This window comes from Sabethes cyaneus, chromosome 1 (genome assembly GCF_943734655.1).
Source record: "Sabethes cyaneus chromosome 1, idSabCyanKW18_F2, whole genome shotgun sequence".
NCBI classification, from domain to species: domain Eukaryota; kingdom Metazoa; phylum Arthropoda; class Insecta; order Diptera; family Culicidae; genus Sabethes; species Sabethes cyaneus.
In genome coordinates this window covers 79,846,183-79,874,129 of record NC_071353.1, presented here as the reverse complement: position 1 = coordinate 79,874,129, position 27,947 = coordinate 79,846,183, and the positions used below count along the sequence as shown (strand labels likewise).

The window sequence follows — 27,947 nt, the reverse complement described above, 5'->3', positions numbered from 1 at the left end:
TGTTCCATATGCGGCTCGATATCCCTACATTTTACCAGATAAACATCATGTATCTGAGTTAATACTGAAACACCTACATGAGCGTTTCAAGCATAAGAAAATGAAGGCTGCTATAGCAGCAGTCCAACAAAAATACCATATCGTTCACATTGATGCCGGCATGAGAAAAATTAAAAATCGTTGCCAGCGTTGTAAGAATGAATCTGCGAAAGCAAAGGCGCCTAAAATGGCACCATTGTCCGAGTGTAGATTACATTCGTAAAGCCGTTTACACATACGGGAGTGGATTATTTTGATCCATATAACGTATCGGTTAATAGATGATCGGAGAAAAGATGGGGAGCTCTATTTACATGTATGACAACTAGAGCTGTTTATATAAAAGTGGCACAAAACTTAAGTGCAGATGCATTTTTATTGTGCCTAACTACTGTGGTGTACCACCACCGAGAGCTACTTACTAGCACGTCCTATCTGCTCGACGGTCCGATATGCAAAGAGGCCGAGTTAGCTTCGCACGGACTCAAGTAAGCAAAGCCGCTTGCAAGAGAGCGGAGATGGAGAGAGAATTTATGATTTCATTCTATTTATGACGTTCGTTTGTAAACAAACGTTTGTTTGTTTGCAGATGTGTAATATTCCTAACCACAATAACTGTTTTCTTGATTTGGTGTTCACCACAGCAGCAGATATCTGTCACGTAGCATTAACGGATCCATTGCGCGCGCGTGTACTCAGTACACCAATGCGACCTCTAACGTAACTTTTTTGAAATGAAAAAAGTTACACAAGCGGTCGCGACACGGCGGGCAATAGCTCAAGTTTGTGAAGAGATAGAAGGTTGCGACTTTCGACAAAGTTGCTTATCTAGTTAACACACATCCGGTGACATACAACAAAGTTCGGAACTGATTCGCTAGATGGCGCTAATAATGAAGAAATTACATTCATTTTTACAAGCAATTTTCGACCACTATTTTTATTTCTTTTTGCTATATTTTGGCATCATAACGATTTATAACGATTGGTCACGTTTACCAGCTCCTGTATGAAGGGCCAAAAGGGAATCGGTCGGCAAGCAACATCACTTGCACGTACCAAGGGTATTTAAGAATCTCCTTCGAGAAACTAGATCACATGAGTCAATCGTTGAGTAAGCAGGCCAATGCAGAATGGCCCAAATAGGTGGGGAGAAGGGCCCACTTCTTATCCACAACGTGTTGTTAGCCGGGCCAAGGTTAACCTTAAAAAGTTGACCACTTCACTCTCTCTCTAAGCACAATGCTTCAAGCAAGCGCCCTGATGGACCCGCCCAATCATTGATTTTATTGTTTTGTGTATTTTAAATATTCAGTTTTTTAAAGTGCTCTTCTTTAATTACTTCTGTCATTGCTCTTATTTATTGTCTTTGGTTTATACGTTATAGTTGCATAGTCTCTTAAATTTAGGGTAATTTAATAAGCTTATTTCCAATATGAGTATTCTCGTCCATAGAACCCATTTTGTCTCGTGTACTGGACTGTACGGAACTCATTTTATCTATTACTCCTAGTTATCATTTTTACTACTTTTAACCAAAAAATAACAATAATATTATAGGGTAAATGATTTTGAATGGACCTAGTCGAATTCTGACATCACTGACGGTAGCTATCATTGCTAACCACTAACGAACACGTCGTTGTATATTCCATGATACTGCTTGTTGTTACTAGTATCTCCGTTTATAATTAATCTGTAAGCACGGGATATTGAAAGTAGGCTTAATATATACCCCAAATAAAAACTTAATTTTATTTATAAAACTAACTATTACTCATCCTATTTCGTAGTTGCTTCATAGTGTTTGTACATTGTACCCTCTAGTTTTGAAACTAAAAAGTCTTCCTAATTAGTTAGCATAACATATATCATTGTATGCTTAAAATAATGTAAACTTAATTTATTCTCAGTATTGTACAAAAATTTTAACCATTATTGATTGAAAGATAAGATCGATCAAAAGATAAGAGGGATACTAATTGCCTTCTGTTAAAAAACTACAAGGTATACAGCCCTAAGGGTTGTACGAAAGGGTGACGGAGGACTATATCAGATCATCAGATCAAAGATTAATGTAAACTGCATTTCTGGCATATGTATGTTTATAAGAATCTATGAGTGCCATTGTTTATGTGAATGTTTAAGAGAGAAGAGCGAAATATTCATATTCAATTCTTCATTTAATGCAATGGTGGCTTTGACAATATGTGGACGGGGTTCATAAGCACAACGCCTGCAACCATTGAGTTATAGAAATTTCTTTTCACTTGTCTGCATCACTTGTGTGCATCATAAAGGTTGAAATAGTAATGAATGACCAGCCCACAGATTATTGTATTTAGGGGCATAATGAGCACCCTAACTTGTTGTCTGATTTAAGCACCCAAAATGACAGAATTTTTAAAGTGTCGTCATTGCAAAACATACATTCACTATCGATAATTAAAGGCATACTGTTAACAAATTGAAAAATAATTAATATGATGACGAAAATTGCAATTTAAACTTATGCTTCAAAAACTAAAAATCGGTTAGTGTGTGGGGCACAATGAGCACCCCCTGGGGCATAATGAGCACCCTTATAAACACAAGTCGAATCGAACAGTTCAGTCGAGCAGTTCAGTTAAGCAGTCCAGTCAACCAATCAAATGTAGTCAACCAGTTGAGCAATCGAGCAGTCCAGCAGTTGACCAGTGAGGTGACTGAGAATATAACCCATTGCTACAAAAGCATGACGTCCTGTCAGGGACCTGTTTTTACTTACCGATAAGCCTCTTCTGACGTCCTGTCAGAGATCTGGTTTTCGGTACAGACATATGCCTCTTATATAAATAGAATAACAATAAACATACGAACAACGATTTAAAATTATGACAGTTAAGGCCAAGCTAGCGCAATAGACAGAGAAAAAAGACAAAGCAAAACTTTCAATGAGAGTGCAGTTAGATGGTTTTGAATACTCAATTGTAGTGACATAACAGGCAAATTCCGGTGCTTCAAAAAAATTTTCGAAAAATCTCTTAAAAAAAGACATTCTTAGAATCTCTTTCTCTTCCAATAGTTCTCTTTTCTTTGTACCGTATTCCGAGCAACTAAAGAGAAAGAAAATTATGATGTCTGCTGAAAGAGAAAATGTAGTTTTTTCTATTCACCGCTAGATGGCTTCGAGAGTTTTTCTTCAACTTCACCGTAATATGCGTTGATAAAATCATCCAACTCATTTTTTTGTAACTTTTGAATTCAATATATAATAGCCAAAAATGTTTCATAACATTGTACTGCCGCCAAATTTCGAACAAAAAACTTGCGAAGAGATTCTTTAAATTTTCTTATTTTCGAATTCCGGTGAAATGCTTCAAGAAACTCTTTGACGTTTAAAAAAGAAAAAGCGATTTTTAATCTCTTCGAGGTTTTTCGAGTCAGAGAAACCGAAGAAAATTTTTACTTACATTGAAAATGTATCAAATCTATATGAAATAGGGCTGTCGGTATTGGGCCCTTTTGGTGAAAACCGGTATTTCGGTATTAGCGTAGAAAATACCGGTAGTACCGGTAAAATACCGGCATTGGCAGATTATTCGGAATCAATAAAAATGTTGATGATTTTCAGTAAATATCTTTGTTTTCAAATTTTTACATCAGTATCGTTGCTTTGTAAAGTAGTATTAAGGCAGAAATATTACGCTTAGCGATTTGTTTCCTTTGGTAGAACGAATTTGTTTGCCAACGCTTCTAAAAATTGAAAAAACTTCCGCTTTCAATGAAGTCTGACGAACGGCTTTAAGCGCATCTGGAATTTTCATTTCATTTCTTCAAATTTATAGTAGCGAAATCCGCTTTTAACTATTTTTAAATATCCCAGTATTGCAGCTTCCAGCATAATGAATGCACTGGTCTCTTACAGTCTCTTCACGAATTTTTCCTCTATCCCTAAACCGAACCCCTTGGATAGCATCAGTCTCTACATCATTGTGCACAGATACCTTTTCTTCTCTGGGTTTAATCCCACTGTTCGTAGATAGTCGCTTGGAGATTTCATCGGCTTGTTTTATTATCACACGAAAGACTTGAAAAATATTCCAAATTCTTTCCTGGTAGATCCTTTGATATCAAGAATACTCAAAAAGCGCGAAGATGTCCATCTCAAATCACGACCCGAAATGAATAAAACAAAATAAATGAAGTCACTTGTTTCATTTGTTGAACAAAACGTTTCAAGCAAACTTCAGCTGAAGTTAGTGACTGTATCAAATGACGACGACTGACAGTCAGGCACGATTTATCGATGTTTTTTTATTCTTATTTTTTAATGTGGTTTTAACCAATTGGTCATTCATCACGGTTATCGATGTTGAGTAGGTTTATTATAATATGCATTAAATTGTAAGAAATATTACTCAAATTCAATACAATTGCATTCAAAGTTGTTGGCATTATAGCGAATATTTGATAGAAGAATACAAATGTCATGGTGAAGTGAAAATCGTTTTATGGTGCCTGATTGAAGCCAGTTTTGATACGAATCGGCGTTGCTGCAGTTGTATTTACTATTGTAAGCGACGTTGCCGGGCCCTGATCTTGTGTTCTTAATTCATCATTTGAGAGCTTCGAATAATTTGGCGGCTTGTAAATATCAAGTTGTTCAAAAATAAATTGAAACGTGACGTCTGGCTTATACAATGAAACATTTGCATGGAACAGCAAAGATGCAGTACTGTGCCTTAAACGGGCTCAAAAGCTATAATTATTTGACCCACAGTTTCACCCTCTTCATTGCTAGTAGTCGAAGAACCTCGTCAGTATCAACACGAAGTTGTTTTTCTATGAGCTTTACAATCTTCTATCCAACTTAGTTCTTCATTGAATAAGGAAACTAAAAAAATAGAATATTAGAAAATACCGGAAATACCGGTTTTATTGCCTTTCCAAAACCGGTATTTCGGTATCCAAAAATTGGCCGGTATTACCGGTTTCGGTACTACCGGTACTACCGGTTAGACAGCCCTAATATGAAACAATAAAAATGTATACTCCGAGTAATGGAGATAGCAATTTTATTATATTTTAATCGTAATTTTGATGCAATAAGAAGATATAACCATCCCCCCGTGTGATGTAACCGTGCATAGCGTGCAAACACCTGATTTTACGGAGGTGTCTTTGGTCTTTGGTGAGGTTTATTGGTTAAAAATAGTCTATCTTTCTAAAAACTAGTTGTGAATCCACCTATTAGAGTAATGTAAGTTTCGTTTTTGTTTTTATTGCATGCGAAGTTGCTTACTTTAGTATAGCATCACAAAGTTGTAGAGCATATTTTAAATATCCGTTTTCAGTGCTTTCAAATGATCTACATAGTTACTCAATATGCTGAAATACATGTTATCAGGGCTTGAAAAGGGATCGCAAGTTGAATGTGACTGCCGTGAATGCGAACTTTCCGCATTCAAACTCCGCTTTTTGAACGATCATTTGACTGTTTTTTCAATTCAGTCAAGCTGCCGCTTGCGCTGCTGCCGTCTTACAATTCATGCGGCATCTCTGCAAAAGCAAACAGTCGATCTCCCGTTTTGCTTTGCGCTTTGAGAATATAAACTGCAAACTGACTGGAAGCATACGGTGACGTATTTTTTCGTTTCTCTTTTTGTCTCCAAATCGGCTGCTCACAGTAATAGTTTGTCACCCGGACGTCGGTCCGACGCAAGCAAAATATTCGTTTGTATTGGACGGAGTCCGACCGACTTCTTCCATGCACATGTAGTGGTTGTTTTTTTTTGTAGTATTGAATCATACGATTGTGCGGTTGCTTTTCGTAAGCGTGGTGACTGCCAGTCATTTGACTGTTTTGCAGTCATTCGCTGCTCCAAACGGTAAAGGCAACTTGATCGAAACGAAAATGTTAAAAAGCTTTAGAATCCGTTCATACTACTGCGTGCCATCGGCGTTTGACTGAGCAAACTGCCAGTTGTGTTATGCATAGCGTTCGTATTCCATCACTAAACGGACGGTGTGAACTTGAATGCGCGTTGGTGGGACTGCGGTAGAAAAAAAGGATCGGTCGAAGCCCTGCATGTTATATAAGAAAGCGTGTTATCGTTAAAATGTATATTAGATAAATTATAACATATTAAAAAAACACACATTTCAATAAACAATCGCTCGTATTTTTAAATAGTACATAAGATTACGCCAACCGCAATCAATGATATCAATGGTATTATATTCAAAAAAGTTGATAACTTTGGCATGTTTTGTAACTTTGTGAAGACTTTGTGTACAAACGTTCAAATGGTCTATTTTTTGTGCAATCTATGTTGAAAACCAGTGATTCATTACCGCCATCTAGCGAGGTTATTGCCGCGATTTATCAACGTTATCGGTAATAGCTTTACATCAATAATACCTACTGCAACGCTTTAGAATTGACAATAAATAATGTGACTATTTGAAAAACTCATCATTTTGGTAATTAATTTCTTTCATATTTTTATATTTATTTATTATTAGTTTATTGTTGTCAAATATTAAATTGTTATGACTATTTAAAAAAAACGAAAAAATTGACACTTATTGATATCCATTTTTACAGTAATTTCCCGTTACTGTGGTTGATGCATTATCTACAAATGATTACCTATAACTTGCAACATAACAAAAATTATTATCACCCTAATAGGCCGTATGAATAAAACAGTTTGCTTTACTTTTCCCATTTAAATAGTATAGGAGCATTTGCTCTAACTCTATGTATAAACGGTCTAATGATGAGTGGATATCTATCACGTTGAAAAAAGACATTGATGAATAAACTACTCCAAAGATACTATCACTGACGAACTGACATGACACATAGAAGAAAATCCTTTAACCCTCTGTTACTCGCGCTGTTGTATATTGTAAAACGCCTGTAAACCGTTAACTATATCTCGGCATATCTCGGGATTCCAGCAATAAAGAAAATTACTGTTTTCAGCAAAGTTGATCCGTAAACCAAGATCTTTCAAACGATGGAAAAAGTTTCATAGGTTTTTCACCAAGTGACATTAGTATTCGAGGGAATTTTGTTAGGTTTTAGCATGCCTCTAAATCGAAGATGGCGCGAGTAACGAAAAGTTAAAAACTATCGTCTTACACTTTTTGCCTGCACACTGAACCCTCTTTTATGCATATTATGGAGCAGCTTTTACTTATACGGTTTTATACCGTAAGGTTTTTACATTTGTATGGTTTCATACTAAAAACTCGAAGGAATACACGAGAGCCGCGTTGTGGCCATGTCCGCGAAACATACTTTTTTGAAAAATCAGTAGTTTTTGAATAGACGATGGAATTAACGCGAGTGTCTCGTCTGTTTGTCTGCGGTAATATCTTCTTTCAGAATTTAAATTTCGATTAAAATGTGATAAAATCTCTGTCTTCATTACTCTAAGCATAAATTTTTATTGTTTTACAATAGATTCATTACACACTTAATGCAAGTAAAAAAAATGTTTCTAACTCTCTTACACGAAAAATCTCGAAAAGATTAAAAATCTCTTTTTCTTTTTTTAAACGTCAAAGATTCTCTTAAGGCATTTTACCGGAATTCCAAAATAAGAAAATTCTAAGAATCTCTTCAAAAATTTCTTTTCTTTCACGTCCGGAGCTGCAGGTACGGGTTTTACACACAATGATGTATTTGAAAAACTATGTTGTAGCGTTATTTAAGAAATGTTCAAGATTTTCAAAATGTTATCTTTCTCGTTCGCACCAACGCTGTTTGATGCTAGCGCTGGCTCGGCTTTAAAATATCATCATTTAGCTAACGTTTTTGACACATTAATATGTAGTTTTTTTGACATTCTATTTATCAGTTATTTCACGCTTGACACCAACACAATCGAAAGTATATAAACAATTACCTACATGCAACTAATTGTAAAGTAACAATTTAAACACCCAAATTATATTTTCGAGTCAGACAATCGTCAATTCTTCCTCACTTTGAAAATTGCTGCATCACGTCACATGCATGAATATTCCGTCAACCCTTTTTTCATGCAAGACATCAGTTTTGAATAAATTCTTGCTGTATGCGGATACAATCAGGCGAAAGATAGGGTTGTCGCTTACTTTTTTATAACTGTTCACTTTCAGGACATCAAATCAGACTTGGTTTGCCGCGGTTCTAAGAGATCTTGTTAGCACGAGAGGACTTTATCACTTTTTTAGCGTACTTCCCAGGCCAGATATCAAATTAGTATATGTCTGACCGTCGTAAAGAATCATACACCTATTCGGACGAGGGGGTTTTGTTGCTTTTTTTTCTAAAAATAAACTAATCGAAATCCCAGTAAACAGATGGTGTATTTAAGGAGACATGGATTAGCGGCTAACGTTATTGTGTTAGAGCGACAAACACTGTACTGTACATCTGATGTGTTCGTTAAGAACCTAAACGTTTATTTGAATGTTGCATTAGTATTGGTAATATATGTCAAATAGCAGATTGCAAATGGCAGGCAGAGTTTTTTTTTCTATGGTGAATTGAGACCCCTCCCCTCTTTAGGAGGGGAATAATGACCCCTCTCCCTTTTAAGAGGGAGGCTTCCATACACATGAAATACAAATTTCCTCATAACTCGAGAACTAATCAAGCAAATGGAACAAAATTTGACATGTGGGTGTTTTTGGAGACAAGAATTTTTTCTATGGTAAATTGAAACCTCTCCCCACTTTAGGAGGGAAGGGGGCTCCCATACAAATGAAATACAAATTTTCTCATAACTCGAAAAGTAATCAAACAAATGAAATTTGGCATGTGGGGGGTTTTGGAGGCAGGAATTTTTTTAATGATGGTTTGAGATCCCTCACCCCTGTGGTAGGGGGATAAGGACTATCATACAAATAAAACAGAAATTTTTGCGTAACTCAAAAACTAATCGAACTCGAGAAATTTTAGACTTTTTCATAAAACATTAATCAACACCAAACTATCCAAAAACTATCAATAGTAACATTAGATAATATAGCGCGAGACGGCCACAGGCCGCGAGTGTTGCCGGCGACCTGCCATCGGATTCACCGGCCACTACGGGGAGACAGCCCCCCGTAGAAATCACCTCTATCTAGGTTTATTTATTTTCCTAGATCTACTGACCTCTATTACTTTCCTTCAGTTGGGTCACCCCTGCGAAATGGTACTTTCTACGAAAAGATTTTCCGTGAAATGGTACATCCCACGTAAGGTTTTTCGCGAAATGGTATTCTGCGAAACTCTATATTCCGCGTTATGGTCAACCGAGAATTGGTGTTCCGCAAAATGGTATTCGGCGAAATGGTTTGTAATGATGACTATTATTTAAATGCTATCCGCTTTATTTTATCAGGCTAAGCAATGGGGGGAGTTGTTTTCTACTTTACTGTGAGGAAAATTTGTATATTAAGACGCCCACGAACTTCCCAGAAACTTGCAAAACCCAAGATTGTGACAAAGGTCATCCGAGATTCACGATTTATGTACAACATAGTTTAATTTGTGGCAATACAAAGTTTGTCGGGTCAGCTAGTATACGATATGAATAAAATATTAAAAATAAAATGAAATGAAGCATATATGGGAAAAATAGAACAATCTCACCATCAATCCTTCGAATGAAAAAAAAATTGCGTCAGCTTCCATCATCTAATATGCAACAATTAATTTAATTTTTCCTTACGATATCCATGTGCATTATTTAGGCTTGTCTTAATTGTACAGTAGGAGGTGCTTGAGCTAAAACGAAACAGATAATTAAAATAACATATTATACTTGCATGCTACCAAGGCCGTGTTGCTCATCTGTTTGCATCTGGGAACCACGCGGCATCGCACCTCCTACCTTAGCTACTCAATAGAGTATTACCAGGTATGGCCACGTGGAGGCGCTAGGTAGGAGCTTGGGCTGGCAAAAGCTATGTTGGTCGCTTTCTCGTTCGCCTTCCCCATTTCATACCCGTCAACCGCACCGACTACGAACATCTCGAAACACTTAATGATCGTTTATGAACACGTAATGATATACAGGGGTTAGACAAAATGATCGGGATAGGCCAAATTTTGATGAAATTCAAACGGTCATAACTTTTACAAAATTGAACATTTTTAGATAAAACCAATTGCATTCGACGGGGAAGGTTTCCTAAAATACTTCAAAATTCGTAATAGTCAGCGGACACCGAAGTTATTCCGGGTTGTCTGGGGGTGTGTCAAAAACAGATTTTTTAAATGGCCTGTATCGTTTTCTGTCATGGAAATTTATTAATTTTCATATTTTATCCCAAAACTAGATTTCATTTCCAGTCGATTGGTCGAAAAAGATCGGAAATCCGACGAGGAACAACCGAGATATGGCCATTTTAGTGAAATCAGCTCTGGAAATGTTGCCAGTAATGTCTTACCTTTATGACCATTTTGAAGCATGACCAAACCCATTCCAATCAAACATCCATCTAACTTCAAAAATTGACGAGGGTTGAAAATCCTGAAGTTTGACACCCATATTGTCATGATTTCGAATATTTCCTGAGACGACCACTTCCACCGGGGTACCTAGAACCTGCTACAGTGTTGTCATGGCTCGCTGCGGACCTGGAAATGTTTCCAGTGTCAATGGCTCATAAAACCTTAACGTTTGATGCTCATATTGACATGGTTTGCGTCATGCCCTAAACTGACCAGAGCAATAGATGTTACTAGTACTTATTTTACGAAAATGGCCGTAGCTTGGTTGTTTTTCATCGGATTTCCGTTTTTTTTCACCAATCAACTGGAAATGAAATCTAGTTTTGGAATAAAATATCCATGGAAAAAATTTCCATGACAGAAAAAGATACAAGCGATGAAAAAAATCAGTTTTTGACGTACTCCCAGATAACCCGGAATATCTCCGGTGTCTGCTGACTATTGCTAATCTTGAAATATTTTAGAAAAACTAAAAAAAATTCCCCGTCGAATGCAATTGGTTTCATCTAAAAATGTCCAATTTTGTGGAAGTTATGGCCGTTTGAATTTCAGCAAAATTTTGCCTGTCACGACCATTTTGTCTAACCCCTGTATATGATCCGTTGAATTTATTTTCCATTAGCAATTATGTTTTGCTGAGCGTTTGTTGATATATATCGGGTCGATAAATGGAATGACAAGCCAATACATATGCAGTTTTAAGGCACAAAACAATACATGCATCCAACCGTAGTCATTTATCCAGCCATCTTTGAGCCATTTTCGGTTTCCCCTTAACTGTTGTCTCTGCCTGTGGAGCAAGGCAAAGAAAATGTATGAGGAAATTTAACTTTGAAATTTTTAGTTAATTTTCACTATTTAAAGATTGAAAAGGGATGTTATAATAGAATTAATTGAATAGAACATAATTGCTATACCTTTTATGAGTCGATCGGAATCTAAACCATGAAAATCCATTTATAATTGGCAGAGCTATTAGCGTTCAAAATCTTTAAATCTTTCCTTTTCGAAAAAAGGATGGGTCAAACACTGAATAATTTTGTTGGCTTTCAAATACTTGAGACACTTTCCTTTTTTATTTGCTATTCTGGATCCTACTGACTACTTTGAGACTACTGCACTACCTGTACTTCAAAAATGGGTTTCAGCACGTTGTGCATGATTGATATCAAAGTCAAAGTAGAGCACAAGCCCGTTAAAATCGTGTTGTAAACCAGTGTTGGTACTAAAGATACTGTAAGTAGTTCTCACGTGACAATTTTTATATATTTCAGAACAACGGACACATAATTTTGGATTACAAAAAATATTGAAATCTGAAAAAGTTCTTGATGGTCATAAAGACAAACTACTAAGCCAAATGTATAATCTATTTAATGAAAAAGTATTTTCGAATAAATTGGAAGTTCCGATTACTTGGAATAAAAGGCTGCGCAGCACTGCAGGAAGATGTTTTAATCTTAAAAAGTAAGTATTAAAATTTCTTCTATCATATATTGTATTATCGCACTGTTGAACTACTGAAGGCAACCTCCATGTTAATTCTCCATTGTAAATGGGTCCCTCTCCAGATCGTTTTCTTCACTTGTAATCTGTAGTCATTTAATTGAAGCAATCGCAATTACGTCACCAATCAAACTGATGTTTGCCAGGATCAGTGCTGAAGCGACTAGGGGAAGAGCGAAGATTGGAGGAGATGATGCAGGTGTTACCGACAACCTTCATAAGAAAGTACTATATTTTGTCTACAAAAAAAATTCCGTCAAGAGATCTCTGAAGCATCCTCGGAAATCATTAATTGAGCTCGTTAACCCTCTAGTGCCCACGGCGGCCTTTTGGCGACCTCCGCTAGACATTAAATTTCTTTTCCAGGCAATACCTGTTTTCCATTTTTCTTTTTCCTATGACTTAACAACACTTTGACTTGTTCCTGTTTTTGATTTCATAAGCTTCCGGTGCACTGTGGTCCAATCAGGGAAATACGTGATCGTTTGATATAGCGCCGAAACGTGAAATTTTTTGCATATAGTACCTTTAGGAACATTTCTTGGTATAACAAGCCCCTTCTTGTGAGAGAAATCTTTGGGTAATCAATTCCCTTAAAAGTGAGATACGAAATTTATTTTCTCGTATATTCGAGATACAGGCTTGGTACTTTCGGCAAAGTTGTAGTAAATATCAATGCAGAAAACTTTTTCAAAGACACCATACTTGTATCTCTTCATGGAAATTGTCTATGAAGCGTTATTCGTGGACAAACCCTTCAAAACAGTTTTTAAACCCTGACTTATTCTGATCAACTTTTACGTGTTCATAGTGTTCTAGAAAGTTGTTTATCTTGCTAAAATCAACGTTTTTGTAGAACATTATTATACGCGATTTTCTGCAGTTTCGGAGATTTTGAGCATTTTTGATGAAAAATAGTACTACTTTGAGCTGAAATATTTCCCAAGGTGGCAAATGGTAGCAGATCAAACAACTCCTAGTTAAAAGTACAATAAAAAACCTTTAAAAGCAAGTATCAATTGTCTGTATCTGTTTGTATCCTCAATAGTTATAGTTATTTTAAAAATCCATCTCAGTCATATTTATAGAACAATTAAAATGTACTTCGGATGCAATAAATGCCATTTTGTTTACGTTGACAATCTCTTTCTAACAAGTTGAGTTATCAGCAAATTTTTCGCCTAATTTCGAGTCCAAAATGAATGTAGATTCAAAATTATTTGACGAAATTAATAATAAAGAAGCTTCCAAATGACTAACTTAAGTCTATTTTGTTCTATACCTTGGATTGGTGTCTTTTCAAAAAAATACACTCTTAATGGGCTGGTACTGAATGGCCGAAACACAAATGGTCGAATCACGAATGGCCGAAATCCAAAAGACCGAATTTCACCAACAGTTACAGAAGGCCGAATTTTCTCGGAATGACTAAATAAATATTCAATTGGAAAACACGAATTGACAAGCAGTTAACAATTAACTTTAGTCAAACCAAAAATAAAATAAGCAACACATCGTTTTGTTGTACTTTTAAGTACGAGTTGTTTGATCTGCCACCATTTGCCACTTTGGGAAATATTTAAGCTCAAAGAAATACTATTTTTACAGACAACTTCCATGAAGAGATACAAGTATGGTGTCTTTGACAAAGTTGTTTTTATTGATATTTATTACAACTTTGCCGGAAGTACCAAACCTGTAACTCGAATATACCAGAAAATAAATTTCGTATCTCACTTTTAAGGGAATTAATCACCCAATGATGTTTCTCACAAGAAGGGGCTTGTTATACCAAGAAATGTTCCTAAAGGTACTATATGCGCTAAACTTCACGTTTCGGCCCTATATCAAACGATCACGTATTTCGCTTTTTAGACCACTGTGCGGTGTGCGCGAAAAAAGTTATAGAACTTTAAACTTGCAAAAACCAGGAAAACAGCAAAATTAATTATGTTGTGTTTCTATTGACGATGCAACTTCAATCAAATCCTGAATTAATGGAAAAAATATCTGAATAATTATTAATAAATAGAGAATTTGTTAATGTTAAGTGTACATAAGTTTTACCTTTATTGGTGAAATACCAAAATAGTTGCCTAAAAACATAGACCGCCTAAAGGCAGTCGTGGGCAACTGGCTACGAAAAAAATCAGAGGGGTTGTGCACAAGACACGGCCGCATAGGTGACGTAGGACCACGTAAGTCTCTTTGTAGCGATAGTAGGATGTATCCATGTATGTAATGATACGATTCTTCATGTATACAAACTACATACGTAACGTTCATCAAAGTAGAAACATTGTATACATTCAATCCTCAACCGTTTTTGGAGTTATATCCATGAATTGATTGAATCTATTTTATTAAAACGAAACCAAGTCAGTAACTAAACCAAACAGTAAATAAATTTTTATGATCTGTTTCTACGTTGAATAGTGCTTTTCCTCTGGTAATCGGTAGACGGTACGCGCGAGTTTTCAATCTCGCAACTTTTCTGCGGCTTACCAAAGAACATTGATAATAAAGCATTAACAAGCTACAGACGTTTTGGAAGTCGCAGAAAATGTCGTCCGTGACCAGAAAACTTATTTCCGTCATTTGTTGGTCGTCCGCAAAGGCGAAAAATTCAACTTTTCCCTCGTTGCCTGTGTTATTATGGTATTAACTGGGCAAGAAAATATAATAAACTTTTCAATCGTTGTGTGACCCTTAAAAGAACCGATTGTTTGATTACACGGTGTTACACGAAAAAAATACTTCTCAAATGACCTAGTGTACGTTGTTAGTCACACCTAGTACATCATAAAAACACATTTGAAATCTTCCTAACACCCCCAAAATTTCAAGTTGTTCCAAAAAAACCCGATTTAATCCACCTAGTGGTGAAAGGAACCTTTGTTATACGGTCTTACTTGCTATTTGAGGTAGAAATCGACACGTCTTCGGAACATAATTCATCTATTGGTTATCGTTGCGTAGTGCGTTGATTTACATAAAATTTTTGAAAATTGAATAAGTTTACAAAATTTGAACAAAATAGAAACACTTTTAAATTTTGATAGATCCTTTGTTCATGAAATTTCCGAGTAAGAATAAGTAAGTTGTTATTAACCTGAGTAAGTGCAAATAAAAGTAAGTTGTAAGTGGAAATCTTATCCTTTAGCATATACGTTGTCTAGTAAAGGTCTAGTTTATAGGTTTTTGAACTATGCATAGTTTCCTGTAACGCCATTCTATTTCACTCACAACAATAGAGTTTTCTTGAATAATTTTCATCAACTTTTATTAACTCACGCTGTTATATTTTATACAACACGTGTAGGTTTTTCAACGCCATATTGTTATAAAATTACAAATCGTTGTTTAACTAACGTATATTCTTCAACAAACTTATTGTGAGCAAAATATCATAATTATTCAATGCATTAATAATTTAAATTGTTGGGAAAATGTATGCAGCAAATCTATCAGCAAATGTAAAATGTTTAAAATGTATCCAAAATCCAAATGTAAATGCTGGTAGTCGAGTAATGCGGAGTCAAAATTAGGGTATTTTTTATAATCAAAGTTCCACAGATCCTAAACAAGCAAACATAGAGGTATAGTATTTTCAGCAAAGTTGTGTATTTTTACTATTTGTACAATTTTGTAGTACATGAAAAAGTCTTACAATAATTACAGAAAGAGCAAAAATAGAAAAACTGATTTTACAAACTCATATACAATAAATAAGATATTTCTATCTTCGCTGCAGAGATAGATGGTTACTGCCTTTAGCAAAATTTCTTGTAATAATATGTTCTATAACTTTGCAGAACACATCAATGTGTTATATTGACACTGAAGAAAAATAATTTTTTTATTTCACTTTTAGGGGGATTAATCAAAATTTAAAATCCACCAGACGATCGAGCTTTTAATTTCAAGAAACTCTTCCAAAGGTTCGATAAACCTAAAACCAAGTTTTCCCAGTCAAAACTCTAGTGCACACGTTTTCTTTGGTTTAGGGCTATTTTGCGCGCGAGTAACCGTGTTATAAAAGTTGGCGCGAGTGTTCGAGGATTAATATCTTTTAACCGGTAAAACCAATTCTTATGAAATTTTGCATATATATTCGTAGTGTCAAAACCACTCGTTTGATATTAAAATAATTCAAATTAGGTAAATTATCTTGGTTAAAATCATTCTAAATTATTGTTAATTTTGGTGTGGTGTATACGGTTGCTCATAACTTTCAAATTAAACGTCCAATCAAAAAACCATTCAATAGTGATCTATTAGGATATATTATCTTTCAAATGAGACTAATAGCGCATAAATCGGTTTGGCCATCTCTAAGAAACAGGCGATAATTATTACCTTGTCAAAACAGGTTTTCTAAGCATAACTTTTAAACTACTTGTTTGTTTTCAATTAAAAATTCCTGAACAATTTAGCTTTAATAAGGGCTTTCATTTGATACTAAGATCGTTGAAATCGGTCATATAGTTCCGACGAAACCCGTGTCACGTATTTTTCACATTTTTGCTTATAACTTTTAAACGAAACGTCGTATCACGAAACAACTCAATAGTGATCTACTAGACAATAACACCTTTCAAACAAAAGTAATAGCGAACCATTCGGTTCAGCCATCTCTAAAAAACAGGCGATAGATAAAATCATTACATACATACATACACACACACACACACACACACACACACAGACATTGCTCAAATCGTCGAACCCTATCGATTGGTATATGTGACTTGGCCCTCCGGGCCTCGGATCAATTTCGTGTTTTTCGACCAATTTTTAAACCTTTGTTATAGTATAACAAAGGTAAAACGTTTTTTGGCTAGGTGCACATACTATCATGAATAACTCATTAATTTTCCAACTAATTTTAAGTTTTTTATACATCTTTGGAAAGCTTAGAGGATGAGTTTTCAGGATATATATATATATACATTGACTATGGTTCTACAAAAGTTAGACGATATTTTTTCAATTAAATATGAAAGTTTACTAAAAAATTAAATTTTTTCTCACTTTAGGGGTCCTTAAAGTGACCTTAAAAATGACCCACATTTCTAAGCTCAACATCACTTGTTTTATATTCAATTCTAAGGATTTTGGTCAAAATTTCAGCCAAATCGATCAACATTTGCAAATTTGAGACCATTTTAAGAGTTGTAGAATTTGTTGCTTCTCATACATCACCCGCCTAATCTTACATCGTGTACAAGTACAAGATGCTCAGTTGTAAGTTTATGCGAGTGATATATGGGAAGCAACCAATTCTACAACTCTTAAAAATGGTCTCAAATTTGCAAATGTTGACCGATTTGGCTGAAATTTTGACCAAAAGCCTTAGGATTGAATATAAAACAAGTGATGTTGGGCTTAGGAATGTGGGTCATTTTTAAGGTCACTTTAAGGACCCCTAAAGTGAGAAAAATTTTAATTTTTTAGTTAACTTTCATATTTAATTGAAAAAATCTCGTCTAACTTTTGTAGAACCATAGTGAATGTATGTATATATCCTGAAAGCTCATTCTCTATGCTTTGCAAAAATATATAAAAAACTTAAAATTGCTTGGAAAATTAATGAGTTATTCATGATAGTATGTGTACACCTAGCCAAAAAACGTTATTTGGAATAACTTGAAATTTTGGGGGTGTTAGGATGATGTGATATGTATTTTTATGATGTACTAGGTGTGACTAACAACGTACACTACGTCACTTGCAAAGTATATTAAAAAAATTTTTTTGTCACACCGTGTTATCATAACTCCTGCTTGCAATAAACTTGCACTAACGCATTTAACGTAATTCTCTGTTCGGTAAATTGGAGTACCGATAACCACTAACCAGGCACGACTTGTTGCAACGGACCAACCGGAAAGCCTCAGCAGCTATGCGATCAACGAAACCGTTCGTGTATGGTCCTGAATCACGATGAAATACCACTCCAAGTGGCCAGCTGCAAGTGACGTGGGATGCTTCTGGTCGTTTTGTCGCGAGCAGCATATTTCCTGCCAATTCCAGAACTTCAACAGCCAGATATGCCATCACGGCAACGAAATGAACCACCAGCAACAAGCGAACAAAACCACGAGGTGATTGGTTAAAATTATTTGATAAGAAGCGAACAATTAGAATCAATCTAAGCTAAATAGAATTAAAATAAGTGAGCAAAAATTCCTCAAATCTTCATGAACATATGTTTCGTTCTTAACCTTCCTAATGCATTAGAAAAAAGTTACATATTATGCATTAAGGGTCGAAAACGACCCAAGTTTTGAAATTGCTCTCATTCATCCATTTTCAATCCGAATTTCGTTTTCTTTACCTCGTTTGAAAGATATGGCCAAAAACTAGCACCCAAGGTATGTTGGGGAATATTTGTTGACTGATGGCCACTTCTGCGTCGGTTCCGGAACACCCACTACCAGGTCCCGGGGAACATTTTTACGTTTTGAGATAATTCATTTTGCGGCACATCAAATCACATTGGTTTGACATAATAAGATTAATGGAAGTGCAATGGGAACATTTTGGACCCAAGCGGCCATTTCCTCATTGGTTCTGGAACATACGGTACCCGGTTTATGAGGACAATTTTAAATTTTAGGATGATTTATCTTGCGACACGTCAAATTTCATCAGCTTGATAACGTAAGACTATTGAGAGTATAATAAAGACATTTTGAAAGCAAATGGCTACATCAGCATTGGTCCCGGAACATCCAGTACCCGGGTTTTGGGGCCATTTTTGTATTTTAGGATAACCCATCTTGCGACACATCAAATCACATCGGCTTGATTAAATATGACTGATGAAAATAAAATAAGGTCATTTAGAAGCCAAATGGCCATTTTACCATCGGTTCCGGAACATCCGGTACCTGGTTCCACGGGATATTTCTGGATTATGAAATAATTCATCTTGCGGCACATCAAATCACAACGCCTTGATCAAATAAAACAGTTCCAAGAGCTATGGGGACCATTTGAAGACAAATGGCCATTTCATCATCGGTTCCGGAACATCGGGTGCACGGTTTATGAGAACATTTTTGGATAGGATAATTCATCATGCGCCACATCAAATCACATTGGCTTGATGAAATAACACTAATGGAAGTACAATGGAAAAATTTTGGAGCCAAAATTATCATTTCATCAGCGGTTCCGGACTATCCGGTATCCGGGTTTTGGGGACATTTTTGTATTACAGGGTAATTCATCTGCCCCGAGTTACCCCGTTTTACGGTTCATTATAAATACCGGGTACCGGATTATATGCGACTGACGCCCCATTATACTTCCATTGTTGTTATTTTATCAACGCGATGTGATTTGAGGTGCCGCATGGTGAATTATCTCAAAAGCCAAAAATGTCCCCCGAAACTGGTACCGGATGACCCAGTACCAATGGTAAAGTGGCCATTATGGCTTCTAAATGACATTGTTTTACTTCCATCAGTCTTATTTTGTCAAGCCGATGTGATTTGATATGTCGCATTATGAGTTATCCTAAAATACAAAAATGTCCCCAAAAATTGGGTACCGGATGTTCCAGGACCGATGCTGATGTGGCCATTTGCCTTCAAATTCAAAAATGGCCTCAAAAACCAGGTACCGGATGTTCCGTAACTGATGGGGAAGTGGCCATTCGGGTCCAAAATGTCCCCATTGTACTTCCACTAATTTTATTTTATCAAGCCAATGTGATTTGATGTGCCGCAAAATGAATTATCTCAAAATATAAAAATGTTCCCCGGGAGCTGGTAGGAGGTGTTCCGGAACCGACGCAGAAGTGGCCATCAGTCAACAAATATTCCCCAACATACCTTGGGTGCTAGTTTTTGGCCATATCTTTCAAACGAGGTAAAGAAAACGAAATTCGGATTGAAAATGGATGAATGAGAGCAATTTCAAAACTTGGGTCGTTTTCGACCCTTAATGCATAATATGTAACTTTTTTTGCTGTGGCTCTTCTAGATGTCGCTGAAAGCTGAAACTCCCCCACAATGCTAATTTTCCAAAGTTTGGAAAAGTCAGAAAATTTCAAGTCTCTAGCTCGTACCGTTACTGAGTATCAAGCTTTGTAAGTATGCCGATGGGTCGAAAACGACCCCAATGCACTAGGAAGGTTAAAAGAACGGTTTTTCGACGTGATATGCTGGAAATTTAAACCTTCTTTTCCGTCTTCTTGGGCAGCAACAAAACAGTTTGGATGTTCGGAAAGACACTTCTCATAGCAGTGGTGACACGGGACAGCAATTTGTTCAACTCTTCGTTGTTGCGGATGGCCAGGTGCAAGTGACGATAATTCTGATCGTTTCGTTATCGCGAGCAGCATATGTCCTGCCAATTCCAGAACTCCTGTCGCCAGATATTCCATCCCGGCAGCAAAATGAGTGCTCCAGCTCCAACACACGGTCACACGGTCAGCCGCCGATGAACACGTGCATGAGTCGAACGTGACTCCCGTTTGCCCTGGCAAACGATGTTGGCACTAGCTCAGCTAGCGTTTGAATAATGCTGTTCGCCGGCTTACCACGTGTTATGTACCAGAGCAAGCGACAAGAAACGACCACACCCATTTTTCATGGTCCTTCATTCTATCATCTACGTTAAATAAAATAGAGCATTACAATGTCAGTCTGAACAAAAGAGCAAAGTTACCAGTGAGCCGTTCGCCTTTTGCTACCAAAGAAAAATTATGCTACATATTATTACTGTACCATTTGTGATGGATAAATTTGTGTTGCTAAGATGCAAAAGATGTTACTAAAACTCTTTCATTTGATTAAACCCATGGTTTCATTTATTTTGACGCTTGACCGAACACATTTACTTGGGGCTGGTATATTTGTTGGCTGCTTCTTACCTTCCGAGACGGCCAACTCAACCAGCGTCCAGCAGCAACAAGCGAACAGAAGCGCGAGAGGTGATCGGTTAAGATTATTTGATAAGAAGCGAACAATTAGATCAATCTAAATTAAATAGAATTAAAATCAGTGAGTGAAAATTCCTTAAATCTTCATGAACATATGTTTCGTTCTTAAAAGAACGGTTTTTCGACGTGATATGCTGGAAATTTAAGCCTTCTTTTCCGTCTTCTTGGGCAACAACAAAACAGTTTAGATGTGCCATCACGGCAACGAACTGAACCACCAGCAACAAGCGAACAAAACCACGAGAGGTGATCAGTTAAAATTATTTGATAACAAGCGAACTTTAGAATCAATCTAAATTAAATAGAATCATACGCTGCCGTTGCTCGCTCGAATCTAATCCAATCATCAGCAGCTGCGCCGAAACGGAAAGCGGACAGTACGCCTGCTTGTGACCAGCCTAGTAAGAAAAAATCTAACCAAGACATAGCCTCGCTTACTGAAAGTGGACTTCTTCGTTCTGGGAAACGCCGCATTGCTAGCACAACTGAGCTAAACAAGAACCCCCCAACAAACCGTGATTCTTCTTCGCAACCATGTCCGGACGCAGCTGTCACAAAACCCAAATCTGTCATTCGCCTTGAACAATCTGTGCTCATTAAGCCTAAAATAAAGCAAAGTCCAGAAACAACCAAGAATGATGTTTGTAAACAACTCGACCCGGTTTCCCTTGCTATTAAAGAAGTTTATTTTAAACCGTCTGGTGAAGCCGTGCTTAGGTGTAACCATTGGCGGAACTAGGGGGGGGCTAAGCCCTCCCTAGAAAAGATTTAGCCCCCCCCCCTAGAAAAATTGACTAAGTTTTGGTAAGGTGTAACCATTGGCGGAACTAGGGGGGGGCTAAGCCCTCCCTAGAAAAGATTTAGCCCCCCCCCCCCCCTAGAAAAATTGACTAAGTTTTTTAATTTTTGAAAAACCAATAGTTAGACAACTATAGATACGAAAAACTTCAGAGTAAAGTTTATTTGCATGACTGTTATAAGATTCCAGGCATTAATGTGCATTAAATTTTAATATGCCGACGAAATAAAACGGTTGAAAAAAATTCCGGGGGCTATAGCCCCCCCTAGAAATGAGCGCTAGTTCCGCCAATGGGGGTAACTCCGCTGAATCGTTAGTTAAACTTGTAGAAACTGCAAAAAAATCGCTTGGTGAAAAATATGACGCTGAAATACAGAAAGCTTTGAAACCAAGACTGCTAATTTTCGGATTCACGGAAGAAATAATCGAAGCTAACCTACTAACGCAATTACGGAAGCAAAATGAGCTGCCCGACAATGCCGATATAAAAATTGTGAGAACGAATGCCAATTCTGCTATTATAGAGTCCGACGCCAAAACGTTTGAGAGATTGGTTAATCTTCGCCGTGTGAATATTGGCTGGGAAAGATGCCGAGTCCGGGAGCATATTGATGTAATGCGCTGCTACCGCTGTTCTGAATACGGCCACTTAGCATCATCGTGTAAAAAGCCTGTATGCTGTCCTAAGTGCGCTGAAGGCCACGAACGAAAAGATTGTACCTCTGTCTTTGATAAGTGTGTGAACTGCACCAATGCGAATCTAGCCAAAACTGAAAATAATGATGTGCTGCTTGACACTAACCATCCCACATGGAGCCCGATGTGTCCGTTCCATCAGCAAAGAATCAAAAGAAAACGACAACGAATAGACTACTGCTCGTAGCAATCATGCTTCACACTAGAGATGGTCGGGTATGAAAATTTGAATACCCGAACCCGACCCGTACCCGATTAAGAAAAAAATTGAAAACCCGTACCCGACCCGAACCCGCAAGTTTATTATTTTTGACCGACCGCAACCCGTCGGGTACGGGTACCCGACCATCTTTAGTGTTAAATGTGGTCAATAGAGATACCCGACCCGACCCGTACCCGGTTTCAAAAACAAAAATTAAGAACCCGTACCCGACCCGAACCCGCAAATTATTTTTTTCCAATACCCGAACCCGACCCGAACCCGGCGGGTACGGGTCGGGTGCGGGTTTCGGGCAAATTTTCCGCTACCCGACCATCTCTACTTCACACTGCGCTCCACAAACGACGGATGTCTACGTATATTCTCAGAGTCAGTGACCACTCCTGCTCTGTCAGGTAAAAATATTCACAGTATATGCCCTGTCGAAGTTAGGAAAGATTCTGCACCCGATGTCAAAGTTCCTAAATTCCAGTCTAACGAATGGACACCAACGGAACTAATTCTAAATGACCGCTCAGCTCATGAGAAATCTTCGAAAGCTACCCCGCACCGCTCCCCAGATGATCTAAGGCCGCACGGAAACGATGAGCCAGATGAATTCCCTGCTCTGGCAGGTAATGATTTTTATAGTATATGTCCCTCCGAAGCTAGGCTGGATTCTGCACTCTTTTCAAATGATGCAAACTTTCAGCCCAACGCACACTGTCCTGTGCCGGTAATCACATCAGCTCATCTCGATCCGACCAACAGCAAACGACCTACGAGCCAAGGCACTGAACATGATTGTTTCGTTAGTGTATACCAACAAAATGTTAGGGGACTGCGTACTAAAGTAGATGAGTTTTTCGTCGCAGTATCTGATGCTCAGTATGATGTAATAGTACTCACTGAAACCTGGCTCAATGACTGCTTTCATTCAGCGCAGTTGTTTGGGAATGCTTACAATGCCAATACAATCATCTGACGTGGTAGAACAGCTATGGATTAAAATACTCGGTTTTGGTATGTCCATTTGTCTCGGTGTCGTATATATTAGTCCTGACACTGCCAGCAACGTGAGCTCAATAGAAGCACACATCGAATCCGCGTTGCAACAAGCAGATTCCCTGCAAACAAATGATATCTACATTGTGCTTGGCGATTACAATCAACCAAGTCTATCTTGGATCAGATGCCCGAGTGGATTTGCTTTTCCAGATCCCGTTTCGTCTACCTTCTCCCCCGCAAGCGCTGCTCTCATCGATGGGTTTGCCACGATCGGTATGAGACAAATGAATACGGTAGTCAATTGCAATAATCGTACGCTGGGCCTGGTATTTATGAACGATGTAGCTAAAGATGTGTGTAACTTATCCGAGGCAGTTGAAGCGATAATTACAGCTGATCGATTCCACCCCCCGCTTCTCCTTACGTTGCGCAATACGCTTCCAGTACCACTTGAACCGATTACGGCATCAAGTGAATTCAACTTTCGCAAGGCTGATTACGTCGCACTGAACTGTTCATTACAGAATGCAAATTGGGCAGAATTTTACGATATTGATAACGTGGATCAAGCCGTAGACTACTTTAACGAAATGTTAAAAAGTTTGTTTTACCTGCATGTTCCTGCACCTCGGCCATGTAAGAAGCCACCGTGGTCCAATTGCAGGCTTCGAATTTTAAAACGGCAAAGATCAGCTGCTTTGAGAAGGTATACCAACAGGCGTAATCCCGAAACGAAGCGTGTTTTTAACCAAGTTAGTAGTGAGTTTAGGGCTTACAACCGTCATCTGTATTCATGCTTTGTTAAGCGTACCCAGGACGACTTGAGGAAAAATCCAAAGCGATTTTGGTCGTTTGTGAACGATAAGCGTAAACAAAATGGTCTTCCGTCTAGTATGTTTCTCGGTGATACGGTGTCTGAGAATATTCAAACCACTTGCGACATGTTTGCTAGACACTTATCAAGCGTGTTTTGTACGGCTTCAGCTCCTTCCTCGCAAATTGACGAAGCATTTTGTAATGTTCCTGAAAATATTTTTGACTTTGGCCCTCTCCAGTTTTCTGTAGCTGATATTAAAGCTGGCCTCTCGAAATTAAAAACATGCTTTAGTGTAGGTCCGGACGGAATTCCATCAGCCGTACTCAAAAAATGTGCTGAAGCATTATGCAAGCCATTGGAAAAGATCTGCAATATGTCACTTGAACAAAACAAGTTTCCGGTGTCCTGGAAAAGGTCCTATATTTTTCCAATTTATAAAAAAGGGGATAAGCGCGACATAACAAACTACCGAGGTATCACTTCTTTATGTGCAGGATCGAAACTGTTGGAGATTATCGTTGGAGAGGTGCTGTTCAGTAAAGTTAAGTCTTACATCTCGACAGAGCAACATGGCTTTTTTCCCAAAAGGTCAATTAATACAAACCTACTGCAATTCTGTTCGTTTTGCCTTCGCCAGTTAGAAGACGCAGCTCAAGTAGATACAATATATACAGATCTTAAGGCTGCTTTTGACCGTATTGACCACCAAATATTGCTTCGGAAACTGAACCGTTTGGGGGCTTCTAATGGCTTCGTCAGCTGGCTTCAGACTTACCTGACAAATCGACAACTCTCAGTTAAACTAGGTTCCACTGAGTCGTACTGTTTTTGCAATCAGTCTGGAGTCCCACAAGGAAGCAACCTAGGACCATTATTGTTCATTATATTCTTTAATGACGTTTGTTCCGTGATCCCGCCGGGCTGCAAGCTACTATATGCTGATGTTCTAAAGATATTTCTCTCTGTACGATCTATTCAGGACTGTAGGCTCTTGCAAGGCTTTATTGACCAATTTACAAAATGGTGTCGCTTGAACAACCTGACCATCAGTACTTCCAAATGCTCAGTCATCACTTTTACTCGAAGCAAATCACCCATTGTGTATAATTATAAAATCGAAGAGTCTTGTCTTGAACGGATCAGAATTGCTAAGGACCTAGGAATCGAGCTGGATACAAGAATGACCTTCATCAATCATTACTCAAACATAATTTCAAAAGCAAATCGTAATCTGGGTTTTATTATACGCATGGCTAAAGATTTCCGCGACCCATATTGTTTGCGTGCTCTTTACTATTCGCTAGTACGCTCCATTCTGGAGACGGCTTCTATTGTATAGAGCCCTTTCACTAATATTTGGTCCACAAGAATCGAAGCAGTGCAACGGAGATTTATCAGATATGCATTAAGACATCTCCCGTGGTTGGACCATCAAAATCTCCCACCCTACGAAGACCGTTGTAAACTACTGAATGTCGAAACTTTAAGCAAAAGGAGAAGCGTTTCCAGAGCCATCTTCGTAGCCCAACTTTTGAAATGGGAGATCGATGCTCCTGAACTTCTTGGTATGATAGATGTTAATGTTATGCCACGGCCACGGATCCCGAGGATTTCTTCGACCAGCCTTTCATCGCACACATTATGGACAAAACGAACCAATCCAGGCGATGTGCCGCTTATTCAATGATCTTTATCAACAATTTGACTTCTCTATATCGACGAATACATTTAAGAATAGTATCAGGAAAAATGATTATTTATGATTGTAACTAATTATGTAACCTATGTTTGTACTGTGAATGAAAAGATGATGGGTTTTTGTGCCGATTTGAGAATGACATCAATGTTGTCATCTCAAATCGGCTTTTCCCATACCTACGCTTCAAGAAGACTCTGTCAGTTGAAGTTATATAGAAAAAAAATAAATAAAAATAAATAAATAAATAGAATTAAAATCAGTGAGCAAAAATTCCTCAAATCCTCATGAACATATGTTTCGTTCTTAAAAGAACGGCTTTTCGACACGATATGCTGGAAATTTAAGCCTTCTTTTCCGTCTTCTTGGGCAGCAACAAAACAGTTTAGATGTTGGGAAAGACACTTGTTGCGGATGGCCAGCGATAATTCTGATCGTTTCGTTGTCGCGAGCAGCATATTTCCTGCCACTTCCAGAACTTCAGCAGCCAGATATTCCTTCACGGCAGCGAAACGAGTACTCCAGCTCCAACACCACGCTTGGTGAATTAGCATGTCTTCGTTGCCTTGTCCGTGGGAAGCAGCAACAGCTGAAGCTCAACAATTTTCGATCGGATTCTATAGAGCGCAAATTAAATACAATCATAAGGAAGCTTAACCCATAGCTTATATCGTATATATTTCTGTCATCCGTGCTAGGGAAGCACTGACGAGGGAAGGCAAAAATATGAAAATAATTCAAATTTTCAAAATCAATTCAAAAACAAAAATTTTTCAAATTCTATTTCAAAAACAAAATCAATAGTTTTCTATATTTTCAATCGATTTTCCGATCAACTGGTGTAAATATCTTGGAAATCTTTTGAAAATTGACTGAATTATAAGCCGAAGCGTGAAAACGCGTTTCTACTTTGATGACGTCATTTCCAACAACCAATCACAAAGCGAGAATTCTTGTAAAACATAGGTTCATTATTTTCAATTTTTCAATAGTTCAACATCAAGAATCCACACTTTTCTTTATTTGGGTCAATTCTTAGAAGATTTTCCAATCGGTTGGTGTAAGAATATTGAAAATCGATCGGAAAACCGCTGAGCTATTAGCGCTCAAAACCTTTCATTTTTCGAGACGCTCGCATTTTTCGATTTTTTGGAAAGACACCCTTTCGCAAAACTTGCCGTAAGACGTAGTCCTACGTCAAAATACCACAAAATGCTCTACCAGACGCCGCGGCGCACAGTGCGTTGAACGTATGGGACTGCGGCACAAAAATCAAAAGTACTAGTTTTAGACATTTTATCAAAAAAGTATTTTGGGATAATCAAAGCTAGTATTTGCTTAAATGTCTCAAAAAAATTTACGTAATGGCAAAAATGTCTCAAACGTCAATTTTTTACGCAAGAATTGCAAAAAAAAATCATACAATGGCTATCAAACTACCAAAGTAGTTGTTGCATTTGTACTAGAAATACTTTGGTAAATTCAGTAATGCCATCTAGTGTTTTCCCCTCTCCTGTAGAGCCATTGTACAACTACGTCCATTGATAAGGAATATTGTTGTATGACTCATATTTGATTTGGTGCTAGTTAGATATCCTATCACAATTAAGGTGTGATGGACAATGGTTAACATAGCACACGGTCCCAGTTAGGCTCGACTCGTTTACCAGGATCGCTTTGCCAAATTTCGAAAGGCTCTAATAACCCCTTTCCAAATATTGACATCCTTTGATTGAATAATGCTCCAC

The 27,947-nt window shown here is 37.6% G+C and overlaps 1 protein-coding gene across 1 annotated transcript in view; it reads left to right on the top strand.

Annotated features, from left to right (window-relative positions):
• Positions 1-27,947, top strand: part of LOC128735656 (uncharacterized) — a 121,109-nt gene that overhangs the window by 42,266 nt on the left and 50,896 nt on the right. The window contains exon 3 of the mRNA XM_053830143.1: positions 11,797-11,989. Within this exon, the coding sequence (XP_053686118.1) occupies positions 11,797-11,989 (193 nt within the window). The remainder of the gene's footprint in view (positions 1-11,796; positions 11,990-27,947) is intronic.